At 40.9% G+C, this 25,456-nt stretch overlaps 1 protein-coding gene across 2 annotated transcripts in view; it reads left to right on the forward strand.

Moving 5' to 3' along the window:
• STX8 (syntaxin 8) overlaps positions 1–25,456 on the forward strand; it is a 242,609-nt gene that overhangs the window by 9,709 nt on the left and 207,444 nt on the right. For both annotated transcript variants that reach the window (XM_028534387.2, XM_036033004.1), the window contains exons 2-4: positions 3,836–3,935; positions 10,521–10,615; positions 20,232–20,342. In XM_028534387.2, the coding sequence (XP_028390188.1) occupies positions 3,836–3,935; positions 10,521–10,615; positions 20,232–20,342 (306 nt within the window). The remainder of the gene's footprint in view (positions 1–3,835; positions 3,936–10,520; positions 10,616–20,231; positions 20,343–25,456) is intronic.

Raw genomic sequence — 25,456 nt, forward strand, 5'->3', positions numbered from 1 at the left:
AGGCTGGCTGACTGAGGTTCAAACCCCACCACAGTGTAAGAGCTGCTGTGTAGGTGCTGACCACAGAAAGTGGAGTTTGCCTCAGCTGAGTCTGGTGCCTGCTGAAATCTTTCTTTGTGTATGCCACTAGTGAGGCTAATTCCATTCTGCTCTGATGTTGTCTAAAGCTGGCTACTGGGTTTGTTGGTTCTGGGGCCTCTTGGGAGGAACTCTGGTGTGGGTCAATGTCTGATGCTGCCTGGGACTGGCCATGAGACATCTGTTTGGAGCTAGAAAGTGATCCCCAGTTTGTGGCTGCTTCTGCTAGGCCTAGGTGTGTGGGAAAAGTACCAAGTTGCACAACAAGGCTGACTTCCACCACCACCAAGCCCGAGAACAGGTCTTCAGAAGACCCAGGCACCCCAGAATCCATTTCCACCTGTGTCTGCCTGCTGGCTGCCTGTTAGGCTCAGTCACTGAAAGGGCCTCTGGCAGTACTTGAGTTGCATGGGATAGGTTCTCAGTGAGTCACTAGGTAGGGGTGAGTGGTGTTCACTGGATTGATAGAGGTTCAAACTTGATGCCAGCACTAGGTCTGAGGCCACTCAACCGATGTGCCAGTGTACCAAATCTAGCTGCCACTCACTGGGTGCTCACAGACCTTTGTGGTGGGTGGGGTCTCGGGAGTCATCGGGATGAGGCCAGCACAGTTTATCAAGGCCAAACAGACCAAGATTTGGCTATGTGAAGGAGGGTTCTGCACTGGTTCGATGTGCAAGGGAAAAATGGCCCCTGTCTTAGAGCCACACAGCTCAGTTTGTTTCAGATTCTTTCTGGAGCCTGAGCTCAACATGGCAGGGCTTCCAGGAGTTGTGCAGGGAGAGGTAGGCATTAGTGGATCTTCAGTGAGTGGGAGGCGCTGGTCAGCTTTGGGGAAGGTGGGTGGAGTGTGGTCCTTGCTCCAGAGCCACACAACTTAGTCTGTCCTGGATTCTTCCCAGACCTCCTGGGGAACTGGCCCATCCCCTTCTCCTGCGCCTACCCCATCCCTTGCTATCAGGAGTTGGGAGGGTGAGGCTAGTGGATCTCCCACGAGGGGAGGCACTGGACAGGTTTACAGGGAAGTGGGTGGAATGGCCTTCACCGCAGAACCACGCTACTCAGTCCCTGAGTCTGCCCAGACCTCTACACCCAGGTCCGGACAGCTGCCTCCTCAGCAGGGTGAGAGCTCAGCTGGCTGGGACAACAGGGAGTCCAGAGGGTGTGGCTGTTGCCTTCCCTCAGGCTGATGCCATAAGGAGGGGAGTGCTCCACTCCACTCTTGGAAGGTGGCCTCTGCGGGCTGGGAGAGGGACTCAGCACAGAGATCCTGGCAGCTGTCCTTTCAGCTCTCTCCCCAGAGCCACACAACCCAGTCCTGCTTCACACAAATCTAGTGTGCTCTGCCCTCCCTCCATGGGATTCCAGGGTGAATGACTGCGAACAAGATTTTGTGTGCTGGCCCTTTAAGTGGGCAGCTGTTTCTCTAGCAGACTCCTTTCTCTCCCTGGCAGATCTCTGCTAATTTTCACAGCCAGGTGTTTATGCATGCCTCTTCTCAGCTTCAGTGCTCTGGGCTGAGGAGCCCAGTGTGAGGTTGAGGCCCCATGCTCCTCAAGGGGAACCTTTGCAGCTGAGATACTCCTCTGGAATCTCAGCTTGTGCTTAAAGGAGCAGGGCCAGCCCTTTTCGAGTTTCCACCTTTCCTAGCAGTCTCAATGTGGCTTCTTCTGTAGATCCTTGGTTACAAGACTTTTGTTCAGCTAGTCTTCAGTTGGTTATTCAGGCTGATTGTTCTATATTTTAGTTGTAATACCAGTTTAGTCCTGGGAGGAAGCGAGTGTACTTTCCACCTACTCTGCCACCGTTTTGGATCCCTCTCAAAAAATGTTCAAAATTAAATTTATTGGGGTGATATTCATTAATATGATTATGTAACTTTTAAGTGTACAATTAATTCTATAATATATCATATGTATATTGCATAGTATGATCACCATCCAAAGTCAGGTGGTCTTCCCTCAACATATATCTGACCCCTTTAGTCTCTTCAATCTCCCCATAACTCCCCTTCCCCTCTGGTTACCACCATAGTGTTGACTCTGAGTGTTTTTGTTTGTTTTATTTGTTCATTTGTTGCTTTCTGGTTCACATCCCACATGTGAGTGGAATCATTGTTTTTGTCCTTTTCCATATGACTTCTCTTATAATGATAGTCTCAGGACTGATCCATGTTGTCACTGATGCCAGTATTTCATCTTTTCTTAGGGCTGAGTAGTGTTCCATTGTGTAGATGTACCACAGCTTTAGCCAGTTACTCATTGAACAATGCTGAGTTTGTTTTTATGTCTTGGCAACCATGAATAATGTTGCACTGAACATAAGGATACATATATCTTTTTTAAAAAAGATTTATTTATTTATTTTTAGAGAGGGAAGGGAGGGAGAAAGAGAGAGAGAGAAACATCAATGTGCGGTTGCTGGGAGCCGTGGCCTGCAACCCAGGCATGTGCCCTGACTGGGAATTGAACCTGTGACACTTTGGTTTGCAGCCTGCACTCCATCCACTGAGCTATGCCAGCCAGGGCTAGGGATACATATATCTTTATAAATGTTTTCAAATTTTTCAGGTAGATACCTACAAGAGGAACTTCTGGATTATATGGTAGTTCTATTCTTTTTTGAGGAACCTTCATATTGCTTTCCGTAGTGGCTGTACCAGTTTACATTCCCACCTGCACACTGTGAATGAGGGTTCCTTTTTCTTCACATCCTCTTCAACACTTACTACTTGTCTTGTTGATAATAGACATTCTAACATGTGTAAAGGACTATCTCATTGTGGTTTTGATTTGCACTTTCCTTATACCAAGTGAAGTTGAGCATCTTTTCATATATCTCTCTGCCTTTGTCTTGGGAAGTGTCTGTTCATCTCCTCTGCTCATTTTTTTAAATTGGATTATTTGTTTTTGTTGTTGAGTGTGTGAGTGAGTTCTTGATGTATTTTAGATAGTAGCCTCTTATTGGAGGTATTGTTTGCAAATATCTTCTCCCATTGGATTGGTTGTCTTTTGTTTTCTCGATGGACTTTTTTTGCTGTGCAGAAGCTTTTTAGTTTGATATAGTCCCATTTATTTATTTTTGCTTTTACTTCCCTTCCATTGGGGTCAAATTCATAAAATCTTCTCTGAGCCTGAGGTTCATAAGTTTAGTACTATAAGTTTAGTTTTCTTCATGTATTTCATTGTTTCAGGCCTTATATTTAAGTCTTTGATCCATTTTGTGTTAATTTTTGTGTATGGTATTAAATAGCAGTGTAGTTTTATTCTTATGCATGTGGCTTTCCAGTTTTCCAAGCACCATTTATTGAAGAGGTTTTCTTTTCTCCATTGTATGTTTTTGGTTCCCTTGTCAAAAATTAGTTGCCCGCATACATGTGGGTTTACTTCTGGGCTTTCAGTTCTGTTTCATTGGTCTGTGTATCTGTTTTTCTGCCAGTACCATATTGTTTTGATTATTGTAGCTTTGTAGTATAATTTTTGGTTAGGGAGTGTGATACTTCCACTAAGTTATTCTTTTTATAGATGACAATATGGAAGAGGAAAAGAGGAAATGTGGCAAAGCTGGGACCAGGACCCAGTTTTCCTTATGAACCTCCTTCCTGTTTTCTTAATTATGTAATATCTCATATCACCTGCTTTTTTCATATACATGAAGTATATGTGTATATATTCATATATATAATATATAAATATATATTGCAGACATTTTTTTAAAGTAACTTAAACATTTTCCTCCCCTTATGACTTTCATACAGGTTCTCCACATACGATTCTACTTGCCAAATTGCACAAGAGATTGCTGAGAAAATTCAACAACGAACCCAGCATGAAAGAAATGGTGAAAATACAACCAGGGTAAGACCAGGAGAGAATTAGTACTTGAGGTGACTTGTATGAGCTTTGAGGTCTGAAAGCCCTTCTATTTCTGAGGGAGTGTGTGTGCGTGTGCACGGACATGTATGTACATGTATGATGGCCTTTATGCTCATGTTTGTTGGATTGACATAACAACCGAACAGTTGAGCTACTTAATCACTGAGGCTAATTGAGGCATGGCATTTCTTTAATTTCCTCTGCTATACTTTACAAGTTTCTAACAATTGTAGTCTATTCTAGGGTAGGCATTCTTCCCCCCGATAGTATGTCTTTGCCGGACCAGATAGTATCCTCATTTCTCTGAGTGTACACTCTCACCAAAAGAATAGGTCTTTTTTTACATGTCACATTTAAAAATGTAAAAATTGATTTTTTTCTTTGTCTTATACTATACTTTCTTTTTGTGTTTCTGTCTATATTCATTTTTAGGGTTTACTTCCCTCCACCTTGTTGATTTAATTTTAAATATGTAAAACATTTAAACTGATAAAAAGGCAAAGGTACACTCAATTATATACAAAGGTACACTCAAAGTTTTGTTCCCATCTCACACTTTTTCACCCCTTTTTCACCTCCTTCTTGTAAGTAACCATTTTCATTAATTTCTAGTTTATTCCTCTTGTATTACTTTTTGCAGAAATAAGCATGTGTGTGTGTGTATTTTCTCTTCCTTTTAAACAAAATGATTTTGTAATCTTGCTATCTTGCTCTTTTTAAAAATAATGTGTAGAAATCTTTCCATATTAATTCATTAGGACTGTCTCGTATTTGCTGTGTAGATGTACCGTGGTTCATTTCATCTGTCTTGTAAGGTTGGGCATGCAGACCGTTTCCAGTCTCTGCTGTTATGAATAATGCTGCAATAAATAGCTTTGTGGTTTTTTCCTTTGTATTTGTGGTAGTATCTTTTACAAGCAAATTCTCAGAACCAAGGCAAATGTGACTTATTCTTTTCCTTATTGCCAGATTCCCTTCTGCAGGGGCTGTCTCTTTGGGCACCCTGCCAGCACCGTGTGAGAGCATGTGTCTTCATAGGCTGGCCAGTGGGGCCTTGTCATTCTTCTCAATTGTTGCCAGTCTGATAAGTGAGATGTAATATTTCAGAGTAGTTTTAATTAGGAATTTTGATATTATGACTCATGTGAAGTATATGTTTCACACGCTTAAGCACTATTTTTAATATATATATATTGCTTCTGTTCATTCACTTCTTGTCTTTTGCCCATACGTCTCTTGGATTGTTGGTCTTTTAGTCTTCAAGAGCTTGTTATATATTAGCAAGATTAGCTATTTATTATGCAGTGTAACTGTTTTCTTTCCTTTGTCACATGTTGTTTAACTTTGCATATGGTATCTTTTGTCAGATACCTGACAAAGTTTTGTTTTTTATCAATGAAGTTCACTATCAATCTTTAATTGATTCTCTGTTTTCACTCATAGCCTTTGTCTTTGCAGGGTTATAAGGAATTTATCCCTGTTTTCTTCTAGTAAATGTATGGTTTGATTTTTTTTACATTTAGATCTCTGATTCATTTAACCAGTACCATCTTCTTGGGCAATTAGATTATTTCTAATTATAAATGAGTTTTCAGTGTAGCTGGATTATTGCCCAGATTAGAGTAGATTCCTCAATGTATGCTTTCTGGATTTAGGTTGTATAAAATTCCAGGACAGCCTTTTTTTGAGGTGGGGAATATAATATGTACACACATACACACACATATGTATATATGTATATGCATGTATATACATATACACACACATATATAATGGGATTGTAGTTCTGTACCATTTCTGATTATCTTTTATCTCTGTTAGTTGCAAGTATACAGTAATTTACTATACATTTTTTTTGTTCCTTATGTTACTAAACATCTTTTTGTATATTTTTTGGATGTTTGTATTTCATCCTTTAGGAATTGACTATATACATATATGTCCTTAACCTAATTTATTATTTCTTAACTTTAAAGTGTTCTGTATATATATTTTAACTGTATTAAGCCTTGATCTGGCATATTTGGTATAAATATTTTTCTATTAGTTTGGCTTTTGATTTTGTAAATGACATTTTTTAATCTGTACTTGTTTTTAAATTTTATTTGAAATTATAAGTACTTTTTTCTTTTTCTTTTTATTGTTGTTTGGGTACAGTTGTCTCCCTTTTCACCTCACCAGGCCCCCTTGCTCCACCCATCTCCGCCTCCCACCCTTGAACCCACCCCCTTTGGCTTCGCCCATGTGTCCTTTATACATGTTCTTTGATTCCCTCTCCTCCCTCCTCTCTGGTTACTGTCAGATTGTTCATTATTTCAGTGTCTCTGGTTATATTTTGCTTTCCTGTTTGTTTCATTGATAGCATTTTATTTGTGGTCTTTTCTTATAGAGGAAGGGCAGCTAATGCTTAGAAAGGATTTTCACAACTGATACTAATATAATATCTTATATCAACTATAATTGAAAAATTTTTTTAAAAATTGGGAAAAGGCCTTTCACATTCAGAGATTATATAAATAATTTTCTTAATTGTCTAAATTTTTTTTGAATTTTTATGTTTATTTGAGCCAAACTGACAACATATGTCAAAGAGCAAGGTATCAAATGCTCTAGAGAATAAGTTTTACAGCTTTTTTTTATTTATTTGAAATTAAGGAATGGATGTAAGGAAGACTGAAGAAAGTAAGGTGGGGATTGGATTATAGGATAGTTAACAAGATTATTTGCTCTCCTAAGAGTTAATACTTGCTTCCAGTAGTATTACTTCTGGATTTTCAAAAGTGTGTTAACTTAGATGCTCAAGAACAGTGGACAGGGCTTGCTTAATCCCTTTCACAAAAGAAACTATAGGCCTGGGCATGACTATTGGGCATGACTATTGACCATGACCTACCTGCCTAGTTAGTAATTTATGATCAGATCACTCTGTGAGGTTACCTTCCAAAGAACTGCTTTTTTTTATCCACAGTTCTCCCTTTGGGTCATAAATCAGTCTGAAGGATGCATGGCTGATCAACCTTTTGGTCGCAGAGTGTGGTCTCATATGGTTGACCACTGGGGGTGGAGCAGTGCTGTTACCATGGATCTGAGGGGAGACCTGATTCTCCCCACAGAAGGAAGGGTGGAGGGCAGTCCAGTCTCACCGCCTTCAGTGTGAAAAAAACAGTGTCAGTTTGTCCTGTGAATTATCATGGTCCACATTTTGCCTTCTGTCTCATTTTCTGTGTTTGGCATCTTATATATTTACATAAGCCATAAAAAGCATATTAACAGTTATCTAATACATGTTCAGTTATCAAAAACAGTTTGGGTTATATAGAAAAAACAAAGGACAAGTATAATTATTATTGTGACTTGTATCATTAGCAGACAGGTAAAGACAAACCATTGGTTTCTGAGTTCAATATCAATATTCAGGCCTTGTTGATGTCTTTGGATAGCTGTCTACCTCTGATGTCTATCTTAAGAGTTTCTTATATTTTTATTTTTTTAAGCACAAATCTTCATAATAGTTGAGTTTTATGTTGGTATATTACAGACACCTAATTTTTCCCCATTTGCTAAATCATTAATTATCTCCCCCTACATGAGAAATATTCTGTATTTCATTCACTGAAATTTCATTTTATTTTTTAAGATTTTGTTTATTTGCCCTGGCTGGCATAGCTCAGTGGATTGAGTGCGGGCTGCGAACCAAAGCATCCCAGGTTCAATTCCCAGTCAGGGCACATGCCTGGGTTGCAGGCCACGGCCCCCAGCAACCACACATTGATGTTTCTCTCTCTCTCGCTCTCTTTCTCCCTCCCTTCCCTCTCTAAAAATAAATAAATAAAATCTTTAAAAATAAAAAGAAAAGAAAAAGAGGGAGAGAAACATCAGTGTGTGGTTGCCTCTCATGCACCCCCTACTGGGGACCTGCATTGCTTCTGGACCTTCTTTTCTGTTGCACTAATGAAGTTGTTGGTAACTGCCAGCATTGTACTCTTGTAGTTTTTTTTTAGTAATGATTAAATGATTGTTTAATGCCCCCCTTTTTACACCTATTCATGGGTTTTCTATATATTTTTTTCATTTTTCCCTCTTTTAGAGTGATTTTTCATAGCTCTATTAAAAAGAATTTTGTGCTATGCCTCAAATTGCCACCTCCTCTTCTATAAAAGAACTTCAAATGGGATTTTGAATAGATGTATAGTATATTTATAGATTACATTGGAGAGCATTTACATTTTTACAGTATTGTTTCCTTTTACTCATTCCTTCAGCAGCTTATCCTGAAGTTACTATATGCCAGGGACTGTGCTAGATAATTTTTATATTTTGTTGACATTGTTAATGAAATTTAAAAATAATAATTTAAAAAATTCTTCCTAGCTATAACTGAATTTAGGAATGCCTTGATATTTTTCATTTTATGGTTAATTGGCATAGCGAATTCTTTGTCTGTTTCTAGTAATCTTTCATTTGATTCTCTTAACTTTTCCAAATTGACTATTAATAATCTGCAAATAATGATAATTTTATCTCCTCTCTATTCCTTATGTATTTCTTTAACTTGTCTTATTGCATTGGTTAGAACTAGACCAAACTTAAATAATATTGCAGTTAAGGCAGTATTGTTCCATTCATAGTTTTCTTACTTTATTTTGTTTTTAATTCATTTCCCCCATGCTGCATTAGTCATATATTTATTCTGTTTTTAATCATTAACATTATTAGCTTTATTAGATTTTCTACATCAAACTATTCTTAAACTACTAGAATAAATTCTACTTGGTGATGGCATATTGTAATTTTTAATTTAATTATGAATTTGCTTTGCTGATGTAAAAAGACTTTCACATTTGTAATCCTTAATGGAGACTGGCATGTGGTTTCCTTTTCTCCATTATCTCTGTCAGTGCTTGTTACTAGGGTGTGCTAGCTTAATATATGAATTAGGCATTCCTTCTTTTTCTGTCCTTTAGAAAGTTTCTGTTAAATTATGATGGTAGACTTTTCCTGATTGTAAAAGTAATCATTTTCTTATAATCATTGTGCAATCCCACTACATAGAGGTACACCACCTTGCCATTTTGATGTATTTCATTCCTGTATTATTTGTCCTTGAGTGGGTGACATTTTGTTTTATGACTTGATTTTTTTTTCTTTTAACTGTGATGGATATCCTATGTTAACAAATTTAGATTTTAGTCATACTTTTAGTCATATTTTTTAATGGCTACATACTCTTTCATCTCTTGAATGTGTTTGGTGTTTGGTCTAATTTTGTAGACTCTTTTTAGGCCTCTGTGTGTGTGTGTGTGTGTGTGTGTGTATTTTGCTTTTTTACTTGTTTGTTTAGCTCTTTACTTTTTGAACGAGGAGAAATCCCCTCTCTGTGGTATTTCCCCATGTGGGTGGTTTTTCTATGGTTTCCAGAGGTGTTAGAATAGTTAAGGTTTGACTTTTTTTGGCTCTTGATATCTTTTTTTTTAATCCTCACCCAAGAATATGTTTTTTATTGATTTTTAGAGAGAGGAAAAGAGAAAGAGAGAGAGAGAAACACCCATGTGAGAGAGGAGCATGTACTGGTTGCTTCCTGTATGCACCCTGGCCAGGGATCACACCTAGAACCTAAGCACATGCCCTGACTGGGAGTCGAACCCACAGCCTTTTGGTATATGGGATGATGCTCCAACCAACTGAGCCACCCATCCAGGGCTATTGATACCTTTGAGGGTTGCTCCATGTGTGTAGCCCCTGGCCATTTTCTGGTGTTCCGCTGTTCATCTAAGGAGGGAGCCCTTGCTCCCACTATAGTTGTATAATTGCCACTTTTAACAAGATAGCAGGTGACAACTTGTGATAGTATATCTTTTTAAACATATCTCTGATTCATCCATAGCTGACTGTTTAATTTACATGGGCAATTTTATTTTTCATATTTCTAAATTTCTGAGAATCTCTCTCCCCACTCCACCTTCATCTTTTAATGCAGCACTTAGAGTCTCAAACAAACATTTCCTTTGGGTTCGTAGAATGATTGGGAAAAATTCACACAATCCTGGAAAATGAGTGATGTGTGGGTAACATTCCTTTTGTAGACAAAGCACACACTGCTATAAAACCTCCAGATGAGCTGTAAGTACACCAGTGTGTTTAGAGAGCACTGGCTGGGACGTCAGTGGCCCTTGACGTCTTGTTGTTTGAAGCAGGGGCGAGTGTGTGGTGGATTTCTCACCCGGGAGAATGAAGCCTGGGGAGCAGTTTCCTGCACTTCTTCAAGGGAGACAGGATCAGAGGACCAGTTCTCGGGAGACAGGATTCAGTAGACGGCGAGGGCAAAGTGACAGTTTCCAGTCTCTGTCAGCGTTCAGATCTGGAGTGGCTTACCACCTGGTCAGGTTGTCAAGTGACCATTTAGATTCCTTTGACCCTGAGCTTGTCCTTGGGAGGCTGGCTGGCCGAGTGTCTCTTCCAGCCCTCCCTTGATTTAATCATAGTACATAAAATAGTGTTTATGTGATACTTTTAGTAGGTTCTACCCCTCTGGACTAGCATACTTAGGATGTGTTCTTTTCTTTTCAGCTTACGGTGACAATCAGAGCTTTGTTGCAGAATCTGAAGGAAAAGATCGCCCTTTTGAAGGACTTATTGCTAAGAGCTGTGTCAACACATCAAATGTATCCATGTAAACATTTCCACCTCTTTTCTAGAGTGGGAGGAAAAACAGTCGTATTTTAAGAAAGGAAGGAATCTGGACCACCCAGATTTTTCCACAGCTTGAGGAAGACCTGGTTTCCAAAATATTGCCTATAATCTTGATTTCTGTTTTAAGTGTCTGTTACATGTGTTACAGTGAATATGCTGGTGAAGCAAGACACTGAAGGAATGGACATATTTGGGTGCACCCTTTACAGTGCAGGGAGCTAATGCTGTCCGTGCTGTGTTTACGCAGAGCCCAGCACTGCCCCGTCTAGACACCTTGAAGAGCCACTGCTCCTGTCGGAAAACTGCCATGACAGTCCTGGGCAGTGATTCCACTCCTGGAGTTTCCAGAATTTTGAATGATCTATTTCATTTTCTGAGAGCCCAGGACCAGTAGAAACCATATATTTTTCCTGTTTATGTAGATTATTGGGATGTAACTTGTTTGCCTTAAGATTCTCCCATAGTGTATAGACACTGCCTCGGGTTTGGGAATTTGGAGGGGGGCAGTTGCTTGAAGAAAGTTCTGTCATTAGCTCAGTCTTCCACCAACACTGTCAAGTATTAAAACATTTTTTAAAGAAATTCATAATCTAAGCCCTGGCTGGTGTAGCTCAGTGGATTGAGCATGGGCTGCGAACCAAAGTGTCACAGGTTCGATTCCCAGTCAGGGTACATGCCTGGGTTGCTGGCCATAACCCCCAGCAACCGCACATTGATGTTTTTCTCTCTCTCTTTCTCCCTCCCTTCCCTCTCTAAAAATAAATAAATAAAATCTTTTAAAAATTTCATAATCTGATCAATTTAGCAGAATATGTGTGCCCTATTAACTAAATGAATCCTTTAAACCTGAGTTTATGTGGGTTTGAAAACTGACCTCAAACTGATCATTTCATTTCTTAAAATTGTCAGCAGTTCATAATCAAATCCCAAATTTTAGTATCTCAAGGAAACAGCTGTTACTGCCCACTTTTATTTATTTATTCATCCTTACTTGGAGACATTTTTTCATTGTTCTTAGGGAGAGAGGAAGGGAGAGAGGGTTTAGAGAGAGGGGAAGAGATGCAGGAAGAGAGGGAGAGAAACAGTGATGTGAGAAACACTGGTTGCCTCTTGTTCACCTGGACTGGGAATTGAACCACGGCACTTCTGTTTGTGGGACTCCACCCAATCAGCTGAGCCGCACTGGCTAAGGCACTACCCACTTTTAAATATGGAGAAATATAGGAATATAGTATGTTAGATAAAACATAGAAAATGTTTAAAAAATTTTTCCCTAAGTGTAATCCCTTATGGCACCAGGGAAGTTGATTTAGATTAGGTGCATGCCCTGGCTGGTGTGGCTCAGTGGATTGAATGCTGGCCTGTGAACCAGAAGGTTGCTGGTTCAGTTCTTAATCAGGGTGCATGCCTGGCTTGCAGGCCAGGTCCCCAGGTCATGGGGATGTACAAGAGGCAATGATTCAATGTTTCTCCCTCTCTTTTCTCCCTCCCTTTCCCTTCTCTAAAAATAAATAAATAAAATCTTTAAAAAATAGATTAGGTGCATGATTTTCCAAATATTCAGTTATTAACCCATTAAGGTTTCAAAAAGTTTAATTTCCATAAGCAAGAGGGACCTTATTTTTAATGGGAATATTCTTGATACACTTAGTTTGTAACTTTACCCTCCTTGTGGTACCATTTGTTACTGCAGTTAGTCTCTTATAATAGGAGTTTTTATTTTATTAAAATCAACAGGTCTTAATATAGAGACCTCAACTAGTTTCATATGGGTATGGCTGTTTTATCCACTTTTGATACTAAGTATTAGGAAGTCTGCACATGAGGTCAAAGGTGTGTGAATTCATTTTATTGTTACCTAAACCACATATATTAGAAAGGTAACTTAAGTATTGCTACACAATACAATACTAACAACTGTGTATTTGCTAACTTCTATTAAGGTAACCAATTATTAGTCATCTTACAAAATTTATGTGCTGAATATGTAGTGCACAAAAGGTACAAATTAAGAACTTTTATTATTCTCTAATAATAATATCTTGCTAGTTATTAATTATAGAGAGTACTAAGCATTTCATAGTAATAATTGACTTTGTTCTTCTGCATGCTTGCAGCCTGACCATCTTGTAAAATCTCTTAGACTTTGGTGTTGCAGTGATTTCTGTATTGCTTAATTAAACACTAAGCATTTAAAAATACCAAATGGAATTATTAACTACATTATGAAAATATTTAAGGACATTGATGTGGATAACTTAGAATTTCCTAGAAGAAATAAAAATCTCAACTGGAATATAATAGCTCTCTTTAAAATCCTACGTATTTTTTCAGATTATTGTGTCTATTTCTACTGGACTGGAAACCAGTACTAAGGATGAAATTCAGATAATCCACCTCATGGGGGCGCTCCAAGCCTTTATGTTTTCAGGGAGACTAGTTTTTGGTTTTTGTTTTTTAATAGAATGGAAAGGATAGTTTCTATGTAATGAAGACCTCTTTTTAATTTTCTTTCCCCCACCCACCTTGCCTCCCCCTGACCTTCCTCTTCCCAGATATTTCAAACAATTCTATGGCAGTTACCCCCAGATTTCAGATCCGTCAGAGAGCAACTTGTCAGTCCTAATCACCTCACATTGTTTGTTTGTTCGGGTGGTTCCTTCCCTTCCTTACAAAAATGGTATTGAGGCCAGGTCAGACTTTGCACCCCACGTCACTGACAGAGCTGGAGAGAGAATCCAGTCTTCCAGCAGAGGAGCTTTTACTCCGAGGAGAGGAGTCTTTGAGATCTCAAGTAACTTGCCCTGGACCCCACAGCTGGGAAATGGAAGGCCAACATCCAAGTGCAGGGCTGTCTGGCCTCAAAGGCAGTTGTTTAAAAGCTGAATTCTACTTTAGTAGAAACAATACAGTCAACTGTCACCTGGCATGTCTTCAACTAGAATTCCCTGCTAATTGGCATGCTGCTGCAGTGCCAAGAGAAATCCTGTTTATAGTGCAGCTCCTCGCTGCCCTCCTTAATCATCACAAAGATTAAACAGTGTTCACCGGGGTTTATTAGGTATACTTTATGATGCTGTAATTCTTAGAAACTTTTTGTCCATAAATCACCAATAGAGTGACTTTTTAATCCTTTTTTTGAGGCATAATTAATGTTGGGTGACCTTTTCAATGTGAATATTTGAATGCTACATTTCCTTACTGTGTCGGGTAGTTGAGAGTTTATGGTACTTTGCTGACTAAATTTATGCCCTTCTGCATTGGTGAAGCTTTCCAAAGAACACTAGGAAATGCTAGAAAGATAAGTATTTTGAAAATACCTTCCAAACAATTAAATTCATGGAGTTTAGGCACAAGATGTTATTGCTCCTGAAGAAAAGTACTTTTTTCCCGGCAAGAATAAATGTGAAATTAAAATGAAGGCTCTGTGCTTTCTAAGCAGTTAGTTTGCAATTCATAGAGCAGACTCCTGCAGCCAGAGAGTTTAAAATTGCTGAAAAACGTGAACTCTATTCCCAGGGCTTCTCTGAGATGGGAATTATGATTGCCCCGTCAGTTGGGAAAGGTGTGTGCTGTGGGGGCTGTGTGTGGAATTTCAGAGCTATTACAGTTACAGGATTGGCTTTTTGTGACGCTTCAGTATTCACGGGCACGATCTTTGCTACTTTAAAGAGAATTTTAAAATGTCTTTACAAGGGGATTCAGTATCAAAAGATATTTTGGTGTCTTGGGAGAAGTTCTGTAGAATAATAAAAGAATCTATGAATAGCTTTTCTCCACTTGATTTATTGTTTTGGAAAACAAAGGTAGGCAGAGAGAGAGTTAGATGGGTGCAGCGACCGCCTTACAGCAGACTTGAGGGTGTGGAGAGGCTGACGGGATAGATTTCAGTGAAAGCCCCTCAGGGCTCTGGTGGGAGTGAGGTGGTTCTCAGACCCTGCGCCTGTCCGTGACAGTTTGCACTGGTGCCTTTTATTGTGAGGAAAATAAAGACAAGATCATGTTTATGTCAGCAGACTTTTTTTTATATTTATGGTTTGTTACATGGTCCTTTCTAGTTTTAAATGTTAAAATCTTTTTTTTTTTATCATGAGAGTAAAAACAGTTTTGTCTGCTGAGGTTTTTTGAATATCCATGCATGGCAAAATATGTACCCGGTAGCTTTATGTAAGTCTCCCTTCTTCCCCAGTCTGTTTGGAAAGCTTCTGCTCCATGGAATCCAAGAGTCGGGCACCGCTGGTGTAGTAGGAAGAACCTTGGCTTTGGAACCAGGTAGAACCGAGGCTGAGCCCGGCTCTGCCACCTCCTCAGGGCCAAAGGACAATTCAGTCTTCCTTGACCTTACTTCCGTTCTACAGAGTAGGAGTAATTATACTCTGCGAGGCTGTTGTGAAAGTTGAAGAGAATACATTTAAAGCACCTCACAGGACTAGTCCCCCACATGGCGGGTGCTCAGTGAAAGATGATGTCAACACTTTCTGGGTAACCTTGGATAAGTCGCTGAATCTCCTCATGCCTTGTTTTACTCATCTGTGGAGAAAAAGGGGTTACTGAAGTATACGTGGTTTATTGGCTTGTTGTGAGGATTAAATTATATGCATAGAAGGTGCTTTGCATAAAATAAGCCCTCTTCAAGGATCAGCTGCTACTTGTTATTTCATGATTGTGAAAGTTACAGCCACTATTAAAAGTTTACACATAGTCCTTCCTTGTAGGGTCTATGATAGTCCTTCCTCCTAGGGTCTAGGAGGTTAGATCATAGCACACAGATAATGATAGTATTAAAATAGTACTTGCAGAATGTGATCAGTGCTTTGAGGAAGGCCTCTGCACGACAGGTATTCAGTAGAGATTGTTAAAAAAAAAAAAAAAAAGGTGAAATGCTTTGTGAGCCAGAAAAATTGGGTCTCTAGGAGCCTGCACTGTCCTCTGCAGTTCTGTTATGGCACTGGGAAGGGTTTGTCTGCACTCGTAATTAATTTACGAGTAAGGCTTGCCTAAATTCTTAAGCCTTCTACAGGATAAAGAGAACATCCAGGAGCCGGAGTGGGGTGGGGCATCCCTTGGGTCCACACCACGCTCACTGCACTTCATCTCAGGCTGAGTGTGCCTACCAGGTTATGCAGAGAGGCTGGGCTTCACGACATTGGTAGTAGGTGTTGGTAATTTGAAATCACGATCTGCTTTCAGTGACAGCCTTCCATCTCATCCATGCTATGGTAGTTAGAGCTTCCTTTGCCTCGTCTGTATGTTCGCTGACCTTCTTCCTTGGTTATTCATCTTGGTGGTGGAAGAGGAGACCCCTGCATCATCCACTGTCTGTGCGCCCTATTTTCTCACCCTTCCTTACCCTGTTGCCATGCCCCCGACTGCCATGTGTGTACATACATGTAGCAGGATCCTTGCCTAGGTGATTCTTTAGCCTCTTGTTAACAGCAACTCCTTCCGCCATTCTCTGTATGCTCTCTGTTCTCTGAATAGATTAAAAATAAAGAGGCAGAGTGTTCCTAGTGGAGCATTGATTAGTTTTCCCAGATGTACAGGAAGTCTCTGGGAATACACTTTTTTAAAAAAAAATTGATCTTAGAGAGAGGAAAGGAGAGGGAAAGGGAGACGTCAAGTTGTTGTTCCCCTTACTTATGCATTCATTGGTTGATTCTTGTATGTGCCTGGCCGGGCCAGGGATCACACCCTCAACCTTGGCGTATCAGGACAATGCTCTAACCAACTGAGCTACCTGTCCAAGGCCAGAATTTCTGAATTAGTATTACCAGTATTGTTATTGTTTTTAACAGGATGCTAAGAAGTGGCAAAATTAAACGAGCAGTGCCGGGAACTTCAGGATGGAGAGGCCCTGGAACATGTTGGTGGTCAGGCCCCGCATGAAGTGGTGGGGAAGCCACGATCTCGTGCAGAACGAACTGGGCTAGCCCCTCCCTGTGTGACCAGCCAGGGGACTTAGACACGCTGGGTGCCAGTTTCCTGGTCAGGAGAACAAGAGCATTGGGTTACGGGTCTCCGAGGTCTCTTCCAACATTACCTGTCTGTGATTGTGTTCTTCAGTTACTAATCCACCAAACACAGTCACCAAGTTTTACTGCTCTCAAAACTGATGTTCTCCAATGAAGTTAGTCCATTTGTAACAAGTTTAAGTATGTAACTGTCTGCTAAATTTTAAAAGTTGTCTTTATTGTTTTTATTAGAAGTATTTTCTTCCTACACAGTTGCTTTTGTTAGTTTTTTACCAGTGACTCTGCTCCCTTTTCCTCATCCCCATCCTGTTCCGTCTCATTGTTCATAGTTAACAATGTTGATGGTTGTACCTGTCACCCTAGGCTTTTCTAGGCATGAACAAATGTGCGTGTGTGTGTATGTGCATATACATAAATACACACAAAAATCTTTTGACCATAAAGGTGTTATACTATACATATAGTTTTGAAATGTGTTTTTATTAATTAGCATATGACAGAATCAAACAATACAAACAATAGTCAATAAAAAAATAAGTCTCCCTCACACTCTAAATTCCTAGCTCCCCTTCTTAGAGACAGTTGTTTGCATATCCTTCCAGAGATTTTCTGTGCATATACGAACATATAGATGGCTATCTGTTTTTTTTAATGCAATCAGAATGTACTATTTACCATGTAGCTTTTTGCTGCTGCTACTGCTTTTTTGAATATTTATTTTTTGGTTTAACACTGCATTTTGCAGATTATTCCATATCAAATAATTCATGTAAGCATGTAGTAAGTGCTCAGAAATGTTAACTGTCATTATAATCAGTACATAAGAAGCTTCCCCAGTATTTTGGGGGCCATAAAACATTCCATTGTGTAGATGTGTTAGTTCCTTATTGAGCTTTCGGATGTTTCTAGCATTTAGCTATTATAAATAATGCTGCAGTGAACATCTCCCTCTCTGAATCTCTGTATAGATGTGTGAATATGTTTGCAGGAAATATTCCTGTTGAAAGAATGTGCCAGTTAAATTTGGTTAGATATCCGAAAGGCAATCTGGCAGTTGGTTGAACCTGTTTACATTCCTGCCAAGAATGTCTGAGAGAGCCTCACTCCTGGGCTCCTTCCAGAACTGCCTCCCCAGCAGCTCCCTACTGGTCAGGTGAGATGGATGTATGTTTCAGTTTGCATTTCTTTTACTAATGCAAAGCTGAGTGTTGTTCCCTTGATTAGCATTATCAGCGTTTTTTTTCTGTGCTCCATTATGTCTTTTGCCTTTCTAAATTTGCCACTATTAGTTTGTAACTTGTAATTTTTTGCAGATATTTAAAATTTTTATAAAGCCAGATTTATCTCACCTTCATGCCTGTAGGTTTTCAATTTAGAAAGATTTTCTACTACTCCAAGATTATTAAAAAGTTCTTCTATGTCTTCTAAGAATACCCTTGCAATTTATTTTTGTGGTTAAATCCTTGAGCCGATTAAATCTGTGTTTAACTGTAATATTGGATTATAGTTGAGCTTATGTTTGTTTGGGTGGTTTGGATGCTGAAAACCACAGGTTGCCAGAGTAGGTTGAGCATAGTGTTGTGATATAATTAATAGTTTCCACAATTTAAAATTCCCATTTTGTCCTATATAATTCATGTTATAGCTTCTGTCATTTTTGTTTTTGCTTTCTGAGGAACATCTTTTAGACAGAAGAAAAGTCTCTGCTTTATTGACAATTTACCACTAATTGAAGCACATCGATAATCATTGTTGATGTTGCATTGATTGGAAGACGAATATGTGGCCCTTTTAGTAATACAGAAGAAGTACTTAAGCCTGCTGTTGCTTGGTGTTGTTACTGCATGGTTTCCCTGATGGGGAGCACAGTGACCGCAGCAGGGGGAGGAGATGGAGAAACAGTGGTAGTAGTTTCACTCAGAAAAGCGTGGCATTCTGCGATGCTGAGAGAATTCCTTTATTATTATATTTTTTAATATTTAAAGCCACTAATACTACTTATCTACATTGGTTTGGGAGGTTTATGATTTTTCTAACAACTCTCTGTTACTGGGGACTTTTTTTTACAGGTTTATTTACTATTTCACTAGTTGGCCAGCTCTTTATATTCAAAATTAGCAAGAAAAGCTATATATTCATGGGACCACAGTTTTTCCACCCAGGGAATAGTCATGCTGCTACTTGTTTCTGCCAGTTCCTTAGGACTTGGGGGGCCTAAATTTGATGATTGCCAGCCCTCTTTTAAAAAGAAAAGTGTCTATAAATCTAAAGCAGCAGTCTTAACTAATGTCTTACTAGAACTAGGCAGTGTGGCCAAGGCTGCTTTGAATCACCAGTGTTTTAGTGCTAATAAAACAAAGGCCATTCAATAAAAAAGTAAAAGGCAGATAAAACCCAACATGTTAAGGTGGCTTATTTTTGTGCCTGTTTTTTTATGTCTTGTGTCAGATATGTCCTTGCAGAGTGTTCGTTAGCTTTCTCCACTTGTTTTCTCCATCAACATTTCCTTTGTTTTGTTTTTTATTTTTAATTTTTTAAAAAGGTTTTATATATTTATTTTTAGAGAGAGGGAAGGGGGAGAGAAAGAGAGGGAGAGAAAGATCCATGTGCAAGGGAAACATTGATCAGTTACCTCTCGCACACCCCCAACCTGAGACCTGGCCTACAACCTAGGCATATACCCTGACCAGGAATCGAACCAGTGATCTTTCAGTTTCAGGACAATGCCTAACTCACTGAGCCACACCAGCCAGGGCTGATTTGTTTTGTTTTTTAAAACACACATAGACACACACACACATGCTCAGCCTAGAACTCATATAGTTTGCTTCATGAAACCTAGTATGTAAAACTTGAGATTTAATCCTGTTTTTTAACCATAACTTATAAATTATGCTGAAAAATATGTTAGAGTTTATCTTGCATAACACAGAAAGAAACACAGTAGAAAGGTGAAATAACTGGTTTAAGATCATAGATAGTGGTCATAATAGGATTAGTAGGCTTTGGATTCCTACTCTGGTAGATTAGCACATTAAAATATGATTACCTCTTTGCATTTCTCTTTTGATCATACAATGTATTTAAATAATAAAATGATTGTAACAACTTTTAGAGAGAATCTGTTGCATAAAGTAGCACTTTACAAAGTGTATTCTAGGTATTAATAGGTGTTAACATGGAAGAAAGAGGGCAATATAGATTCCTTTTTTGTTTTTTTCTTTTCTTTTTTTTTTTAACAGAGTGTTTAGCACATTGATGTGTAGGAAAACAACCTTGACCATTGACAGCTAAAGCTCAAAATCTAAGGACTCACTGAGTCATATTGTCCCGCTGGACGGGAATAATCATTACAGTGTTGGTCACCAGGATGAAAGTCATATTTACCTGCTGTAATTTGTGTGATGTCAGGGTGTGTAGTCCCCTGCCATGGTTCTGTCCAAGTCCTTTCCTTGAAGGTCAGAGCAAGAGAAGAAGGGCGGTGGTTCAGGTCTCTTCCGGACGGGATTGATCAGAGTCTGCAGCAGTCACAACTGCCTTGAAGAGCTCACTTAATAACGTGACAGGTAAAATGAGCTAATTCACCCACTGTTGGACCTTAACGAGATGTCTGCAGAACCCAGCTTGAAGGGGACCGAAGACAGAGCCTACTGGATGATCTTGTAACTCGAGAGAGACTACTTCTGGCATCCTTTAAGAACGAGGGTGCAGAGCCAGATCTCATCAGGTATGATGTTTTCATTTATAGGGATTTCATGGTGGGTGACGGTTTATTTGCAGAGACTACAGCTGTTTCCTGAGTGCCTTCCTTCCTTTAATCATTAAATATATTCTGTTCATTTATAGTGCTTTCCTGTCATATTTATTCCACTTAGTTTTCATTAATTTTTTAGGCTTAGGAAACTGGGTGTGTTTAGCTGAGTCCTGTCTCAGAGGAAGGGTATTTAGGTAGAATACAGGCGAAGTCAGAAAATTTCTTTTGCATTCCTTGGCTGAGCTTTCCGCTGTGTTAGCTGCCTTTTAAACTCCTGAAGTCACACACTTCCATGGGAAAATGGTTTGGTTTTTTTTCAATTGGCACTTTGAAAAAATGTGTCCTCATAAGAGTTAGGCTGTGGCTCGTGGAGGCCGGAGTGCAGCGGTTGGATCCTTTTCCCTGTTCTCTGCCAGTGGGTGATTCCCACCCTGGAGGTGGCAGCCGCTCTGCACCCGGCTCTGCGGGAAGACCCAGAGGAGTGGTCCAGCTCTCCAAGGTTGAGGTTAATGAATCATAAATTGTTACATCTTTAGCACTAGACGGTAATGAGCTTAGGATAACTCCCTCTCTCCCTCTTCCCCACCAAGGATGATGATGCTGTCCTTGCAGAAAGGCAGATGTCATTGTGGATGATGCTGTCATTGCTCCTGTTAGTTCCTGGTTAGGGATAATGACTTCCCACGGGCAGTGGGTTTGACCCTTGACCACACACGACCAGGCCCTGCCTCAACAGTTAAGTTAGAGTGGGCGTGGGGCATAGGGGGTCCGGGTGATTGTGCGGCTGGGATAGCTGACCGCTGCTCTGGGGCAAGCTGAAGAGGAGGCGCTTCCTGTTGGTCTCTGTCTTCTCAGGAGCATGGGACCCAAGGGTTTTAGAAAGATATTATGAAATATAGGAAGCTAGGTGAACTCTTTAAGTCCTTTCTGTGGGGAAAACACGAAGGAGCCAGTGAGGGAGGAGTTGTGTCCCAGGCAAGGTGTATAAACAACAGAAGCCTGCAGGGGGCCTGCCATTTCATTCTGGCTTCTGACAATTCTCTGGTGGTCTGTGGTCCCTGGGGTACAGTGACCACAGTGAAGTAAGCGGACGGTGCTGATCCATGGTTGGAAAAATTGAACAGGTGGCCAAAGGGATGCAAGATGAAAAGAGTACCAGTTGTCAAGAACGGTCTTTACATTGAAGGAAGGGGTCTTTTTAGTCCAGAAATTAAAGGCTTAATCAGCTGGGGGGAGCAGGTTTCATGGGGGCACAGGGACCACATAGAGAGGTGATGGTCTGAGGGGGAGAAACCATTTAAATCCCTTGTAGCATTTGTGGTGGTGGAGGTTGTTGTTTTGATGAGCAGTGAGAGTTACCATTTGGTAACAGTCTACGATCTCAGGCCTTGCTTACTGCTCTTCATGTGTCATTTGAACGAGCCAACTTACGCATTATGTCTTTGTGGTTTGGCCCCCTCTTGCTTCTCACACCTTCTTTTTTTCTGTCACCTCCCTTTCTCTCCTGTGGTAATCTCAGCATCCTTGCTCTTATTTCAAGTGCAGCCTGCATATGAGTAATGTCAAGGTCACCTGGGAGCGTGTCAGAAATGCAGAATCTCAGACCCACCGCCCAAGCCCTACTGAACCTGCATTTTAACAAGATGCTCAGGTGATCTGAATGCACCATACATACAGTTTGAGAAATATAGCTTTAAATTGTTTGTTCTTAATTGTGGTACTTTGCCTTACAGTCACTCAAGAAGCATGTAAAAAATAAAAGAAGGAGAGAAAGAGAAAAGACAAAATAACAAGAGTCTGGACCATATGCTTGCAGAGCCTGACTTTGGTGGCCTGGGGAGCAGTAATGCTGGGGACACCCCTCAGGTGATGGTGACAGGCGGCAGGGTCGAACCTTTGCTTCCTGGTGTGGGACACTCGTGGTGGGAGCTCATGGCCGTGTCTGCTGTTTGTTTCTGTGCACCAGGCACTGTGCTAAGCTCTTTAAGGGCCTTTGGCTGGGAGATCTTTATAACATCCCCATTTTTACGGGAGAAAAACGGAGGAGTCAAGTAACTTGCATAAGCTTCTGAAGTCAATCCGTCTCAGAGTTTGGGTTTCCTCTAGACCTGCGTGTCTTCAGACGTGACCCCCCCAACCCCCCGCCACTGCACCGTACAAGCTGGACCAGCATGAGAAGGACTCAGCTCTGTTGCTCACTAGTCACTCAGTCATCTGGGCTTGAAAATCTTTGACCTTAAAAATGAGTATCTGTGTTCTGCCTCTTTTCCTTGTTGTTTGGAACAGAGGAGGTGATTGTTGTGTGAAGGGCTTTGTAAGCTCTAAAACCTTTACAAACATAAGATGCTATTGGTAGACATTGCACACTGTTCGGGTAGGAGGGGGCCCCAGAGGTTCATGCTGCCTCCTTTGTTTCCAGGAGACCTCCTGTCCTTTCTTCCCCACCCCCTGAGTGCTCAAGAGGGGCCTGGCCTCCCTGGCCCGTCTTGTTCCATGTTCTGCGTGTGGGCCTCTGCCCTCTCATTCACCCCTTCCAAATCTTGTGTCCCTTTTCCTCAGTGCCCAGCTTGCTGCTTGTTCTGTCAGTAAACTGTCACACATTCATTCTCACAACGGAATCCACATTGGCAGTGACTTATCTTCTGGTGGTATTTTAGCTGAAGGCTCCTTGGGTCCAAAGTAAATGAACTGGGAGAAGTTTAGGGAGTGCAGCAGGCTGGTGGCAGAGGAGTTTGGGATGGAGGCCTGCAGAGATGTCTGCAGTCCTGCTGCTGGGTCTGCCCCCAGCCCTGTGTTTCAGGCTGGTGCACACTGTGGGCCTATAGGCATTTCTTGGGGAACAGTTGGGGTGGCATGGGGATAAGACCCAACTGGGGAGGAACTATGAAGCAACAATCCAATTCCCTGAGAGATGGAAGTAATTCAGGAAACTAGCCGGGCATTTCTACAAGCTCCAACATGAAACTGAGGGAAGCATATATATTGTTGCAGCTTTTCTGTTCAGGAACAGAAGTCCAGAGTAGTTGAGAATAAGCGTCTGGAAGAATGCTGTTTAAAAGTGGATAAGCACTGGCGAGTACAAGTGACTTCTGTGGAGTAAGGGAGGAGGTAAAAAAGGGTGTAACAGACAGTGATGGTGTGTCCAGGTCGCATGGAGTCTGGCCAAGAGCAAGAAATGAATGTGAAATTACATACTAATCATCTCAAATGAAGTAAATTATTGCAGGTAAAAAAGAGGAAAGAGAATGGTAGGTGACCTGGAAGGTGATTTATTTGGTGAATCCTTATTGGACTAGGATTTCTTTAGATCCACTGTACCTACCCTAACCGGAATAGATTTACATATACCTGCCTGTATTAGTTTGATAGGGCGGCTATAGCAAACTGTACCACAAACTTGGTGGCTTAAACAACAGAAATGTATTTTCTCACAGTTCTGGAGTCTAGAAGTCCAGGATCAAGGTGTCAGCAGCCGGGTCGGTTCCTTCTGAGGCCCGTGATGCAAGGATCTTTCCTAGGCCTCTCTCCTTGGCTTGTAGATGTCTCCCTGTCTTCACATGGTCATTTCCTTGTGAGTCTGTGTCAATTCCCTCTTCTTATAAAGATACCAGCCATATGAGTTAGGGCTAATTCTAATGACCTCATTTTAACTTAATTACCTCTTCAAAGAACCTGTCTCCAAATATTGTTATATTCTGAGGTCTTAGGGGTTAGAACTTGAGCAAATGAATTTTTGTAGGGACACAGTTCAGCCCATAACTGTCCAAAAAGTTCAGATTCTGTAGACATTCCAGCAGAATCTGACTAATAAGAAAATGTATACTCGATAAAATCATTCTCAAATACTATGTAGAAAAAATCCCAGGAATCTGTTCATGGGCCATGAAAAGGACACCCAGATTGCACTGACGCAGCTCATCGGGAGGATAGCGCCGCTGTAGACTTGGTGGGGTCAGACGGTGTAAGCATGGATGAGTGAAGGAATGAAGGTTCAAGTTAAAGTAGGTTGCTAGAAGTAGATTAGATTTGAGCTCAGAGTTTCTGGTCCTTGACTTTACTCACCCGCCTATATCAGAGCGTTATTATCGCCTTTAAAAAAACCCCAGCCCCCACATTTGAGTCCTCTTCTTCATTCCGGTTTCTCATACCTTACGAATTTTTCTGCCTGAACCAAGCCTTCTGAGGGTCTGAATTCAGCCGTAGCCATGACTGGCTTCGGCTCACAGGTGCAGGCTGCCCTCCTGCCTCCGGATTGTCAAGTGGCCTAATCCCTTCTGATACCAGCTGTCAGGGACCTTTCAGCTCTGTCTTTGGAGGAACACCATTCCTTTCTCTGCCAGTCAGTTTGTCTCATCTCTTCAGTGACTCACAAAGATTTCCTCAGTCCTCCTCACAGTCAGTTAGGAGTGCTGGGCTTCTCCAACATTTTTGTTTGCTTTGCTAATCTCTGGGTTCCTCCCACATTTTTGTTTGCTTTTGTAATATCCGATATCAATGTGGGTTGCCTTGTCACTGGGGGGTGGGGGGGTGGCAGGTCTTTCCTTTAGGTCATGGCCTACGGAAACACGTTGGCCAGAAGGCCTTATCCGAACTTTAAAATGCCGTAGACTGGCTCCCTACGGCACATTTGCCATTAGTGCTAGATTATCCCCACCACACACGTGCTGTTGGAGAACTGGGGTTCATCCACTAATCAAAACCTCAGAGCCCTGTGATAAGCGGAACACTCCCACAAGATCAGGGTGCCTGACCAGGAGGGACTCCCATGGAACCCGCTGATTCTCTCCACCCTCCCGGAGCTCTGCCCTCTTCCTCTTCTTCCTGTCCCCTTTTCGCTTTCCTTCTCTCTCCTGAGCAGGCAAGCCCTCTGCCTCCTCTCTTTTTCTTCTCCATCCCTCATTCCCTGGGGTCCTTCTGCCCCTCCCTTTCCTCCTCTTTTCTCCTTCTCCTCATATGTCGCCCTATTAAGGAGGGAAAAGTATTGTCAAACTTCAGTTTGGACTAGCATTTCCCTTATACAGACATTAATGTGGCCATCATGGAATTGAATGTGTAGCTGTCATGTGACAGAATCTTGGCTTTACCTT

The sequence above is a fragment of the Phyllostomus discolor genome, chromosome 8 (genome assembly GCF_004126475.2).
Source record: "Phyllostomus discolor isolate MPI-MPIP mPhyDis1 chromosome 8, mPhyDis1.pri.v3, whole genome shotgun sequence".
In the NCBI taxonomy this organism is placed as follows: Eukaryota; Metazoa; Chordata; class Mammalia; order Chiroptera; family Phyllostomidae; genus Phyllostomus; species Phyllostomus discolor.